A 12,304-nucleotide genomic window follows, 5' to 3' on the forward strand; every position below is an offset into this window, starting at 1 on the left:
GAATGGAAATGCAGGCAAAAGACCCCCACCCCCGAGGCCACTGGCAGGCTTCCCCCCCCCACTCCCAGGAACCGGCTTTGCCCCCCTGCCCGCCCGCACCCACTCTTACCGCGATCGGGCACCAGCATGCAGCACCAACCCACAGGCTGCATCCTGGTGCCCAAAGAGCCTGCCGCCTGCCGCTTGCCGCTGATTCTGCGTACGCTCAAGGCCTTCTGGCTCCCGCTCTCTCTGACATTCTAATGAGATTCTTGGAGACACTGATGCCAGTTTGCGAGGTGGGTGGGGGGGGCGATGCCTCACATATCGAGTCAATGCTCGGTTTGCGTGGCAAGATTTGTTTGTCTTGCAAAACACTCGCAAACCGAGGTTTGACTGTACTGAATTTGCTTATTTCTGATCTGAGGAAGAAGGGGTTACCTAAAATAGGTGTTTATAAAAAAATGTTTTGATTTCTACATATTACCTTGAAGAGTGGACTAAAATGGCCACCACACCATTTCAATCAATCATCTGAAACAATGTCAAAACACAGAATTTCATTTCTGCAAATTGGCTCTTCACGAAATAAGATAACACTCCTTTCAGCTCCAGTGGCAAAATAAGGCTCATAATTTAGGAAGTTGGTTGGTTGGGCTGAGAACTTTTCAGCACCCCCTCCTACACGCAAAGAATAATAAAGCCAAATGGCGACTAGGAATCATTGCGGCTTACATAATATTAGAAAGAATCCAGAGGTATATGCCACATGTACACGAATACGTTGTAAGAGAACAGATGGATTTTCAGTGCCTTCCTGAATTGGAAGTGTGTGGTAAGTCATCCGCATTTACTTATATCTCTGTTGGCATTGTCTATCCAGCTGTGGAATATTCTTCTCTGCCAATCACATCCGCACCAAACTTGTTTTGTAGTCTGTGCAGTGGTTCTGCCAAAGTCTTCTGAACTATGAGCAGCTTCTTTCTGACTTTGAGATCTAACCTCTTTCTTTTGAGGACCGCTTATCCCTTTCTTGACGTGTGGCTCCGTCCGTCAAAGAAAAGGATCCAATCCTTTTTTTCTCAGCTTTGCTTAGGAAGAATCCAATAGAGAGGCTGAAGATCCTAAATTTGGTAAAATCTCACCTAACTTAAAACTTGGGTGCCTGTAATGTAGACCAGGGTTTTACAGGCCTACGTCCTTTAGAGAATCAGGCCTACTGGTGCCTAAGTCTTTCTCCATCCCCAAACATGCCTGCTTTGATGTTAGGCACCTGTCTTTTGTACAATCACATCTAAGACAGGCACCTTTCTCCCAATTAATGTATATTCTTTTCAATTATGACCAATTGATTAAGTTAGGTGGCTTTTATAGAATTTCCCCCAAAGTGTCGTACCCTCAGCAACATCTTGGCACAGTAGCTGTAGTTAGAGAGAAAATGATTGTCCCAGGCAGTGGTAACATTTTGGGTGGGTGTCTATGTTGGATATGTGAGGCATTCATATATTATCTTCACTCAGTGGGGCATATTTGGAACTTCCTCAAATCCTATGAAACTCAGAGAAGAATTAGGAGATAGAAAATCTCATCAAAGAGGAGGAAAAAATTCCTAGACAAAATAAACTGTAATCAAACTCTGGAATTCATTGCAGGAGAATGTGGGGTTTAAAAAGGTTTGGATAATTTCCTAAAAGAGAAGAACATAGGCCATTATTGAGATGGTTTGGAGAAATCCATAAAGCAGCATAAAATCTGTTTTATTACCTGGGAGCTGGGTTGGCCACTGTTGGAAACAGGACACTGGGCTTGATGGACCAATGTGGCAGCTTGTATGTTCTTGTGGCAAGGAGTTTCTTATAGCTTGACATCAATTTAGGGGCCTGTTCTCCACCTCCCTCCTCCAGCATAGCTGCATCATGATAATGTTGTCGTGGCTATTGTGTGCTTGTATTATATGTTAGTTCTATATTGTGTTAGCGCTTCACTAGACTGTGTTGCTAAAAACTGCTCTTCAGTTCTGTCTTGAACTCATTCTGGGAAAAGGCTGTGGCCTGGCCAATGTTGTCTGTACAGGAAGGATAGACAAATGGATGTTGTGTGATCCTTGTTTTTATCATTCTTTGCATGTATTGCACTTAGTTTGGTTTTATTGAAAACATTTAGATACCACCTAGGATCAATAACAAACATTATTTTTATTTTTTAAAATTTATTTAATGTATTCACTTTTCTATACCGTTCTCTCAGAGGAGTTCAGAACGGTTTACATTAATTTATTCAGGTACTCAAGCATAATGACACCTAGACATGATCGAACCGTTCTCCCTCTAAGCATTCAAGATATTTTAATCCAACATAAGATTCTACCTGTCACATATCGGCATCAGGAAGGGCATTCCACAAATTCACACCAGCAACCGAAAACATGGCACTCCCAATTCCATGGTTGTTGTAAGTTTCATCCCTCAAAGCCTTTCTAGATCTATAGACCTCCCAGAACACTGGGGCCAGTCTGCACAACACTTGACGTACTATGGACCTTCTTCAACCTTTTTACACCTATGAACCGGCAGAAATAAAATAATTATTTTGTGGACCAGCATCGGTCCGCAACCTGGCGGTTGAAGAACCCAGACCCTGCCCCCATAGTCCTAATTGTAACACTTTTTTCCATTCATTTTTCATATATACACACAATATAATCTTATTAACAATGCATCGATCGCACCGCAGACTGGCAGTTGAAGAACACAGTTTTGGGCCTGATGCACATGCTGGCCCTGTGGACCGGCAGGAAATGTCTGTGGACCGGCACCGATCCATGGACTGGTGGTTGAAGAACACTGTTATAATGTACCCTTTGTTTCATAGGTAGCCAGTGTAGTAAGCAAGGTACTTAAAAGTGTGAAATGGCTGAGTCTAAGGGGATCCTTTGCTTTTTATCTCCATGCAGGATATTCTGGCCCTTTGAAGGAAATTCCTTGTGAGCGATTCAACACCACAGCCATGCCCAAGTACTATCAGTCCCCCTGGCAAGAAGCCATAGCCAATGATCCCGAGCTCTTGGAGGCTTTCTATGCCATGATGCCAAAGGCAGAGCAACAGGCCTTGCTTCCAGACTACAGGAGTTTTAACAGGTGATTGCAGTGGGCGACTAGAAGCTCTGCTTACGATATAGACAGTTCTTAATCTTTTTTTTTTTCTTTATGCAAGAAATATGATGAATTATAGGCAGTAAGAGACCCCTGAAATAGACCTCAAAAACCTTACAGAAAGGAAGGTTTGGTTCTGTTGGATAAAAGAAACCAATCATACATTCCATTTCATAAAACATTATCCCTCTAATTCTATAATCTTGCATGTCTGATTTTATGGTAATGTATAAAATTGCGCATGATAACTATAGCAAAAACCCCAAGACAAAATATCCTTAAAAGACACCAAAATATAAGTTGGGCATGCCCTAGGGCATTGCAGGAAAGTTATATAAACTACAAGCAGAGGTAAAGGAAGTAGCTGATTTTTGGGATCACTGGACCACTACCAGCACCTGCATTTTAGACAACATGGCACCTAAACATACCAGTAAAAGTAATGCAAATAAATATAACAAATGATTCGACATTGATCTCCTAAAAATGAAACAGTTAGCCAGACGTCTAGAAAGAAAATGGAAAAAAACAGGAGAATTATCAGACCGTAACAATTGGAGAGCCAATATAAAAACCTACAAACAACTAAAAAAAGATAAACGCAAAGCATTTTACTCAAACAAAATCAATTCATCCTGCAACAGCTCACGAGGAGTTAATACAAAAGAGCTGTTCAATCTGGTTACTAACCTATTTGACACTCTACCCACACACAACTCTAAATTACCCTCGGCAAACGACCTAGCCCTGCACTGACTCAAAAATTAAAAAACTAAGAAACAATTACCCAACAGAAGAACCTAATGAACACCATATAGCTAACACACAGGGAAATGAAACCCCTGCAGACATGTTCTGGGATTCCTTTCAAGACATAGATTGGAATAACTATACCAAATTATACAACAAATACTCCAAATCATACTGCTTCCTGGACTCATGTCCCTCGGAAATCATGAAAGCGGCACCACTTGAATTTAAACTATCTCTACTGCACTACTTAGCCCATAACCTGAAAAACGGAAAATTCCTCACCAACAAAGGCCACATAATAACCCCTATCCTAAAAAATAGCAAAGAATCGTCAGCCCTAGTTTCCAACTACAGACCAATTGCTTCCATACCACTCTTTGTAAAGATCATGGAGGGGCTGGTACACTCCCAATTAATGGAATATCTAGACCAGTTCTCACTCCTTCATGAGACTCAATCCGGCTTTAGACCGCTTTTCAGCACAGAAACGGTAATTGCGGCCATCTTAGATTACTTGCACCTATTTTTAAGCAAAGGCCTCAGTGCCCTGATCATGCAATTCGACATGAGCTCTGCCTTTGACCTTGTAGACCATGCGAAATTGCTACAGTGTCTAGATGCTATTGGCATCAGAGGCGAAGTGCTAAACTGGTTTCATGGTTTCCTTTCGTCCCGAACCTATCAGGTTCGCTTCAACAATGATCTCTCCAACACCTGGAGCAACCCATCCGGCGTTTCGCAAGGGTCCCCACTCCCCACTATCCCCTCTGCTTTTCAATATCTACATGACCTCACTGAGCGTTCAATTAACCCAGCTGGGGATAAAATTATTCAGTTACGCTGATGACTTCACAATTATTATCCCATTTGCCAACTCCATCTCGGAAACAATTCCAAAAGCATCAGAAGCCATAAACTTGATGGAACATTGGATGACAGACTTCAAACTCAAGCTCAATACTGAGAAGACAAAATTCTTTGTCGCTTCACCGCGCCCTCTTGACACCAAAACCCCACTAGACATCAACAAACATAACAACCCCATACAGCCCACCATTAAAATACTGGGTGTAACTCTGGACCAATGCCTCACCATGAAAGATCAGGTGGACTCCCTAATCAAAAAGAGTTTTTTCACCCTCTGGAAACTTAAATCCATTAAAGCATACTTTGATAACTCTGCCTTCAGAATCTTGGTACAATCCCTCGTATTAAGTCAACTCGACTACTGTAACATCGCCTACTTAGCAATCCCCCAAAAGAATATGCGACGATTACAACTAATGCAAAACACTGCGGTCAGACTAATCTTCGGTCTAAAGAAGTTCGATCACGTGACGCCATACTTCAAACAGCTACACTGGCTGCCGATGGAAGCTCGTGTAAAGTTTAAGTTCGCCTGCCTCTGTTTTAAAGTTTTCTACGGTCTAACCCCTAAATACATCACTGACCTATTCTCCTTCTCAGCCAACAAACACAAGAGAAGCTCCCACTCGCACTTCGTTTCTCCCCCGGTTAGAGGATGCAAACTAAAAAAACACCATGAGCATCTTCTCTCACATCAGGCTGCTCTATGGGGTAAAGACCTAGAACAACTCCTATTGCCCACCACTTATGAGGTATTCAGGAAACGCCTCAAAACTCACCTATTCCTGAAATACCTAGACAGCTGACCCACTTCCCTCCTTCCCCTCTCTTGCCCTTTCTCCCCATTGTTCCCACATCCCTTAAGTTAACTCAACTTGTACGTCAACTCAACTTGTACCCCACTAATCTTCTGTAAACCGCATAGAACTTAACGGTATTGCGGTATATAAACTGTTATTATTATTATTATTATTAACTCCCTAGACTCCACCAAAAATATATAAATCTCAAATCTAAATTTTTAAGATAAAGAGCACTCTCAGCGTGAGTTTGAAAGCTTTAAAGAGCGACTCAAAGAGCAGCTCTAGTGCTTAGAATAGCAAAGCCAGCAAATACTGAGCAGAGATTACCACTCACTGCCAGCCGCACACCATCAGCTGGATGCTCCTCTGTGCTTTAAAGTGCAAGTCAAGTGCAAACAGTGTGGAAGACAAAAAGTTCACTGTCCTGCAATGCCCCGAATGCCTAACCCACTGACCTGAACAGTCACTTGTCCCTCCAGTTACTTAGCTGAATAAAGGTGCTATAGTCAAATAGTAGCAAGGAGAGTCCAGCTTTTTTGGGATCAAAGACCAAAGTTAAGGTACAGTCCTCTTTCAACACGGCTCAATCCAGCAGTGTTTCAGGGCAAAAGCCCCTTCCTCAGGAGCCGAACGGGCCACACAACTGTAGATCAGACTGATTCCAGGCAAAAAGGGGGAAGGACTGGAGACACAACAACAGCTTTAAATTCTCAGGCAATTAGCAGAATAATCACATTAGAGCTTACAACAGCATTCACAGGTGTAAACCCTAACAGGGCCTGGAGAGGAGGTGAAACAAAAAAGTAATCACAAAATGAAAGAAATGAAAAAAAACTGCAGTTAAATAATAGAGTTCCATTCTATCATGTCACTGAGCCCTTAAGGTTTCACAGCCTGCAGCTCAAATATCCAAAATTGTTCTCTCAGTTGGATCCTAGCACTCCGATCACCCTGGAAATTTGAAAGAATTTGCTCAATCACAAACCAACATAACTGGGTGAACACATGTTGAAACTCCAAGCAGTGACTCACCATAGGGGCAGTCAGGGTAGCAGTATTATGCTCTACCAGCCGAGTCCTGATCTGTCTGCTTGTGTGCCCTACGTAGATTTTTTGACAGGGACAGATGCTAATATATATGATCCAAGCTGACACATAAGTAGTAAGAGCTCTCAAATGATAGCTATTGTGGTTAATGGGATGAGTCCAGCAATCCAGTTGCAGGGACATGGCACATATCTGACATGTGGTGTACCGATCATCAGAAGATAAGTTGAAAGTCACTAACAGCTCTGCTTAAGGTTTTTACTTTCTGGAGTGCAACGGAGGTTTTTTGCCAATGAGGCTATCGCCTAACCACCTGTAAACCACCTTTGTGGAGGTGGGAGGGTCCTAGTCTGAGGCTTTTTCCTCCATTTTTTCATTGCACATTACATCCAAACCTAAGCTGTGCTGTTCATGTTCCACCTGACATTCCATATTTTTCTTGTGAAAGTGTATTGTAAATACTATTGAGTTTTTCACAAAATCCGAGTTTTTTTAGACACATCTGACATGTGCCACATGGACCGTGGCCCCCAAGTGGATTATAGGTTTGAGGAACTACAGGAGAAGTAAGCATATTAGACAGATTTTGGGGTCTAGAAAAAGCAATGCATGGACCATCCTTAAAAACATCATGCATTGCTAAAATGCCCCATAATTTTTTTGATGACATTGGCCACCTCTACAGCACGATCAGAATAGATAAGGATACAAACCTGTTTCTTCATGTTTTGCAAGAGAGTAGGCTTGTTTGATAACCCATTCAGGGTAACCCCTTTGAGCAAAACGATGCCACATAGCACTGGCCTATCTCTTAAATTCAATAGTGGATGTACAGATCCTGCGAAGCCTCAAAAACTGTCTGTTGGGTAAGGCCTGCTTCAATTTAGTAGGATGACAACTGGAAAAATGAAGATACATATTCCGATCAGTGTGCTTACGGAATACCGTGGTTACTAGCTCAGTGTCTTGCTTAGTAACCCGGATATCAAGATATGTAATAGACTGCATATGGAAAGACATGGTAAACTTGAGATTAGGGTCCACAGAATTCAACCAGTCCCGGAACTCCTGGGAAATACATCGTCAAGTGCCAATTTAGATTCTTTATTGAATGTTTTTGTGTTTTGAAAATGCCCCTAAAAGTATGGCGTCTGGAGGTATTTTCAATATGACATTAAAATCTGATATTGGATGGTTTGGGAAAAACCTTCCAAAAATCCAGTAGAGAAAATGGCCATTTTCTATATGTTTTTGAGCTTCTTGTGTCTATCTTTTAGGACAGGTAACTAAACTCTGGAATTCATTGCTAAGCAGTTAGCTTAGTAGGGTTTAATCCAGGTTTGGATCATTTCCTAAAAGAAAAGTCCATAAGCCATTATTAATCCACTGTTAGTTTTACTCTTTTGAGAGCTTGCCAGGGACTTGTGACCTGGATTGCTCACTGTTGGGAACTGGATATTGGGCTTGATGGACCTTTGGCCTGTCCCTCTATAGAAAGGCTTATGGTCTTATGGCATTAACGCATGAGAAAACCTGCACAAAAGGACACATTTTGCTGCAGCTTCGTAAAAGAGCCTTTTTATCTATTTATTGTATTGCTTGTGAGTTTTGGACAGTTATACTTTGAATTATATATCCATATATTTATTACAATTTATTTACTCTCTCTTTGAAGAAATTCACCCAAAGTAGTGTACAGCATATGTGACTCATTTTAAAAAGAAAAAAATGTCCAAAAAGTGGCATAAAGGGGCAAATGGACATTTATCTCGCTCAACCTTACGATTTGCTATTTCAAAATATATTTTATAAACAGGATTCTATGGTGTTTTTCTGTAAGTTTATCAAGTTTATTAACAGAATTTGATTTATCGCCTATTGAAATCACTAAGCGATGTACATTACAATATATAATAAGGTAAAAGAGTTTCACAAATTAACAATAAACATTTGACTAAAACAAAACAAGTAGTTGGGATGGAAAAATTAAAAGTTACATATTTCATTTAAAATAGAAAATTAGGAAAAAAACGATAGGTAAGGGTACATAAAAAATCTCAGCTATTAAAAAATAAAAAACATAATCTGCTTTAGACATTGAAGGCATCTCTAAATAGATAAGATTTTAAAGATTTTTTAAATATTAAAACATCTTTTTCATCACGAATATATTGGGGAAGGGCATTCCACCATAGGGGACCTGTCACTGAAAAAATATCTGCCCTTCTAGTACCAATAATCTTCAAGGAAGGAACTGAGAGAAGGTTTTGGTTAGAGGAACGAAGTGAACGTTGAGTATTATAGGGTATCAAGAGCCTGGATATAAATTGGGGTTCTTCACAAGCTAAAGTTTTGAAGATGAGTAACATTATTTTAAATGTGATTCTATGGCTAATAGGCAGCCAGTGAGAATCTTTCAACAACGGAGAAACATGATCGTACTTTTTTGCATTATATATTAACTTTATTGCGGTGTTTTGAATCAGTTGTAGTGTATCAAAATCTGAAGGGGGGGGTATGTGTAAGGGACTAGAGCTCTCTTATGATTTGGATGTTTTTCTACAATAATCAAACACTTTAGAAAACATCCAGGGCACAATTTGGACGTTTTACTGATCTCGCAGACGTAAGGATGTACTTATCAGAAAGTTAAACTGTCAGCATGTTAACAAACATGCAGAAAATTCTCATAATCTTCTGAGTTATGCTTTATTGAATAAATATAATGAACATACTGTATATACTCAAATATAAGACGATCCAAATATAAGTTGAGACCCCCATTCCCCCCCACAAAAAGGAGGAAAAATGGTTGACTCGAATATAAGTCAGGCAGGTTAATATTCAAGTGTCCTGCCCTTCCAGATTCTGCACTCAGCCCCCCTCCCTGGCAAGTTCTGCACCCAGCCCCCTTTCCTCTCTGCCCTGCACTCAGTCCCATTCCCTACCAGGCTCTGAACACCGTCCCACCTTCCTTCCCTGTACCCTCTTCCCCCTAAAAAGAGCCAACATCATCAGGGATGTCACAACGGCTTGATTGTCCCGTACTCCCCTCTGCCCTCTAACCCAGCCAGCAGATTATGGTAACCATTCCCCTTAACTTAAACCACCTAGTGGTAGGCCGGGACAGGAGGGATCCCTCCCGTCTCCTGCCCCAGCCAATACTAATAATTACCACCCTCCCTTGCGTACCACTTCCCTGGTGGTCTAGCGTGTATGTGCTCAAATCCTCCTTTGTAAACGTAGTAGCCAGCGGCGCACCCAGGCCGGCACGCAGGAGCGAGTTTTTCGTGCTCCCGGCCGGCCCTGCACCGCTCGATAGACTACCGCGAGAACTGCGAATCCCACGAGAACTTACAGCAGCCTATGATGGCATATAAAAACGCGAAGGGTTCACCCAGTCTGCCCAACCATACACGTTCCACAAAGTAATTCAATTTAAATGGTCCTCTTTCCTAGATACCTCTGGGCCAGAAACTCAGAGCCCTACCCGGTAGTATGCCCAGGCTTCAACCACTGGAGTCTCCATCAAAACCCACTCCAGCCCATCTCAACCATCCCAGCCATCGAAGCCCTCCCCAGCCCATCCCCAACTGAATGTCCACACAAGGGACACAGACTGCACAAGCCTGCCCAGTACTGGCCTTAGTTCCTTCAATGTATACCCATTATTTTCTGATTAGAGATCCTCTGTGTTCATCCCAGGCTTCTTTGAACCCTGTCACCATTTTCTTCTCCACCACATTCCTCTTGGAGCACTGTCACAACCAGGGTAAGGCTGCCGGGGGCGTAACAGGGCTCATTTTCAAAACAGAAAAATGTCTAAAAAGTGGCCTAAAGGGGCAGATAGACATTATCTTGCCCAACCTTCCAATTTGCTATTTCAGAATGTATTTTGTAGGCAGATTTCTATGGTGTTTGTAATGTCTCAAAATCTGAAGGGGGTGTGTTGGAGGCATAGCTTGTGTGGGACTAGGGTGGTCTTATGATTTGGATGATTTTCGGCAATAATCGAACATTTTAGAAAACATCCAGGGCTAGACCTGTTTTAACAACAAATAAGTGCTGAAACATTGCCCAAACTGACCAGATGACCATTGAAGGGATGAAGGTATGACCTCCCCACACTACTCCAGTGGTCATTGACTCCTTCCCACTCCTTGTCTTTGACAATGAATTTGATGAGCTCATCATACGCTCCGTACGATTAAGTCTCCTCCTCCTTTCTCCCCCTCTGCCCTATCTACAGTCCATATCTCCCGGCATGATAGCTCCAGTGGTTATGACCAGTCCTAGTAGAGCAACAAGCAGATTCAAAATAAGGATCAAAATGTAGGGACTGGGACTATACACACCAAGCTTGACTTCTGTGAAGCCCACAGCGTTGCCCCTAACTTCAAGCAGAAGCTTTGACAATTAGGCATATTAGTCCCATAATTCCTTGCGTTCCGCAATCCGCTCCGAGGCACCCATGTCCATCCACACCCCCATACACGTTCTAGAATATCAAATGACAGCAGCTATACGCACAAATACTAATTAGGTCAATTACTGCCAATTAACACTAATTTAAGCTACAGTAATTGTCTGTTAACTCAAATTAACAGCCAATTCTTGAATTAAGTTGCATATGCAAGTGCCCTTATTCGACAACTTGTGTATGGAAATTTGGGCATGTTGCAGGTTTTGTGTTTCAGCTCCACCAAAATCTCTGATATTTGAAAAATGTTTAGGAGGGAGATGCTAGAATAATACTAGCTGCTCTTTGCTTCTAAAGACAGAGTAAGTACATTATTGTAAGCAAGGTTTAATTGTCTTCTGCTATCCACAGGGCTGCTATTCCCTTTGGTGGTTTTGAAAAGGCATCAAGATTGGTTACCTACAAAGTGCCCGAGTTTAACTTTCGTCTGCTGATGGATCCTTCACTCTCCATGCTAGTGAACCCTCTATATGCCAGGCGCTCCTTCAACAGGACGGCTCAGGGCTGGTTGTCTCCGCTCATCATCCTATCTCAGCCCCTGAGCACCACCGCTCCAGAAACAGAGGACCTATAAAGGACAACAGCTGCGTTGGTCCCAGCACCGTGGAATGGCTTTGGAGATACCAACTGGTACAATGTACATACCTATGTCTGAAGCAGAGCCCTATCCTGAGAATCAAATTTAATGATAAATAAAGTTCTATTATGTACTTTCCCCACACAAACTTTGATTCTTAAGTGTTACACATAACAGTAAGTCACATCAAACCTTAGTGCAACAAAGAAGATTTTTGACTGGAATCAAGATTCCTCCACCACTGGAACAAACATTTCATAAACACGCACAGTGTGTTTCAGATCCAGAATCATTTATCCAGGCCCCTAATATACATGGAAACAAAAGTTTCCTTGATTTGTTTCATAACAACACTAGGAAAACCAGAATAGGTGATTCAGCTCCATCCAGACTCTACTGGGCTTTGTTGAGAAAGACCCTGCTATACTTCTATAAAATTCACATTACACTCTTCTTCAACCTCTCCCAAGGGCCCTCGGTTAGTTATTGTGGAGGAATAACCTAACAGTGCTTTGGGCTGAGAATTGGGGAACAAGGTTCAATTCCTACTGTGGTTACTTATGATCCCAGGCAAATCACGTAACTCTCCATTTTGCCAGGTACAAAACTTAGATTGGGAGCCCACTAGGGTCAGAGAAAGTACTTT

At 41.9% G+C, this 12,304-nt stretch overlaps 1 protein-coding gene across 1 annotated transcript in view; it reads left to right on the forward strand.

Moving 5' to 3' along the window:
• Positions 1-11,796, forward strand: part of MYOZ2 (myozenin 2) — a 62,065-nt gene extending 50,269 nt beyond the window's left edge. The window contains exons 5-6 of the mRNA XM_033938059.1: positions 2,933-3,116; positions 11,433-11,796. Of these exons, the coding sequence (XP_033793950.1) occupies positions 2,933-3,116; positions 11,433-11,655 (407 nt within the window). The 3' untranslated portion in view covers positions 11,656-11,796. The remainder of the gene's footprint in view (positions 1-2,932; positions 3,117-11,432) is intronic.
• Positions 11,797-12,304: the final 508 nt, after the last annotated feature.

Source organism: Geotrypetes seraphini, chromosome 1, assembly GCF_902459505.1.
Source record: "Geotrypetes seraphini chromosome 1, aGeoSer1.1, whole genome shotgun sequence".
NCBI classification, from domain to species: Eukaryota; Metazoa; Chordata; class Amphibia; order Gymnophiona; family Dermophiidae; genus Geotrypetes; species Geotrypetes seraphini.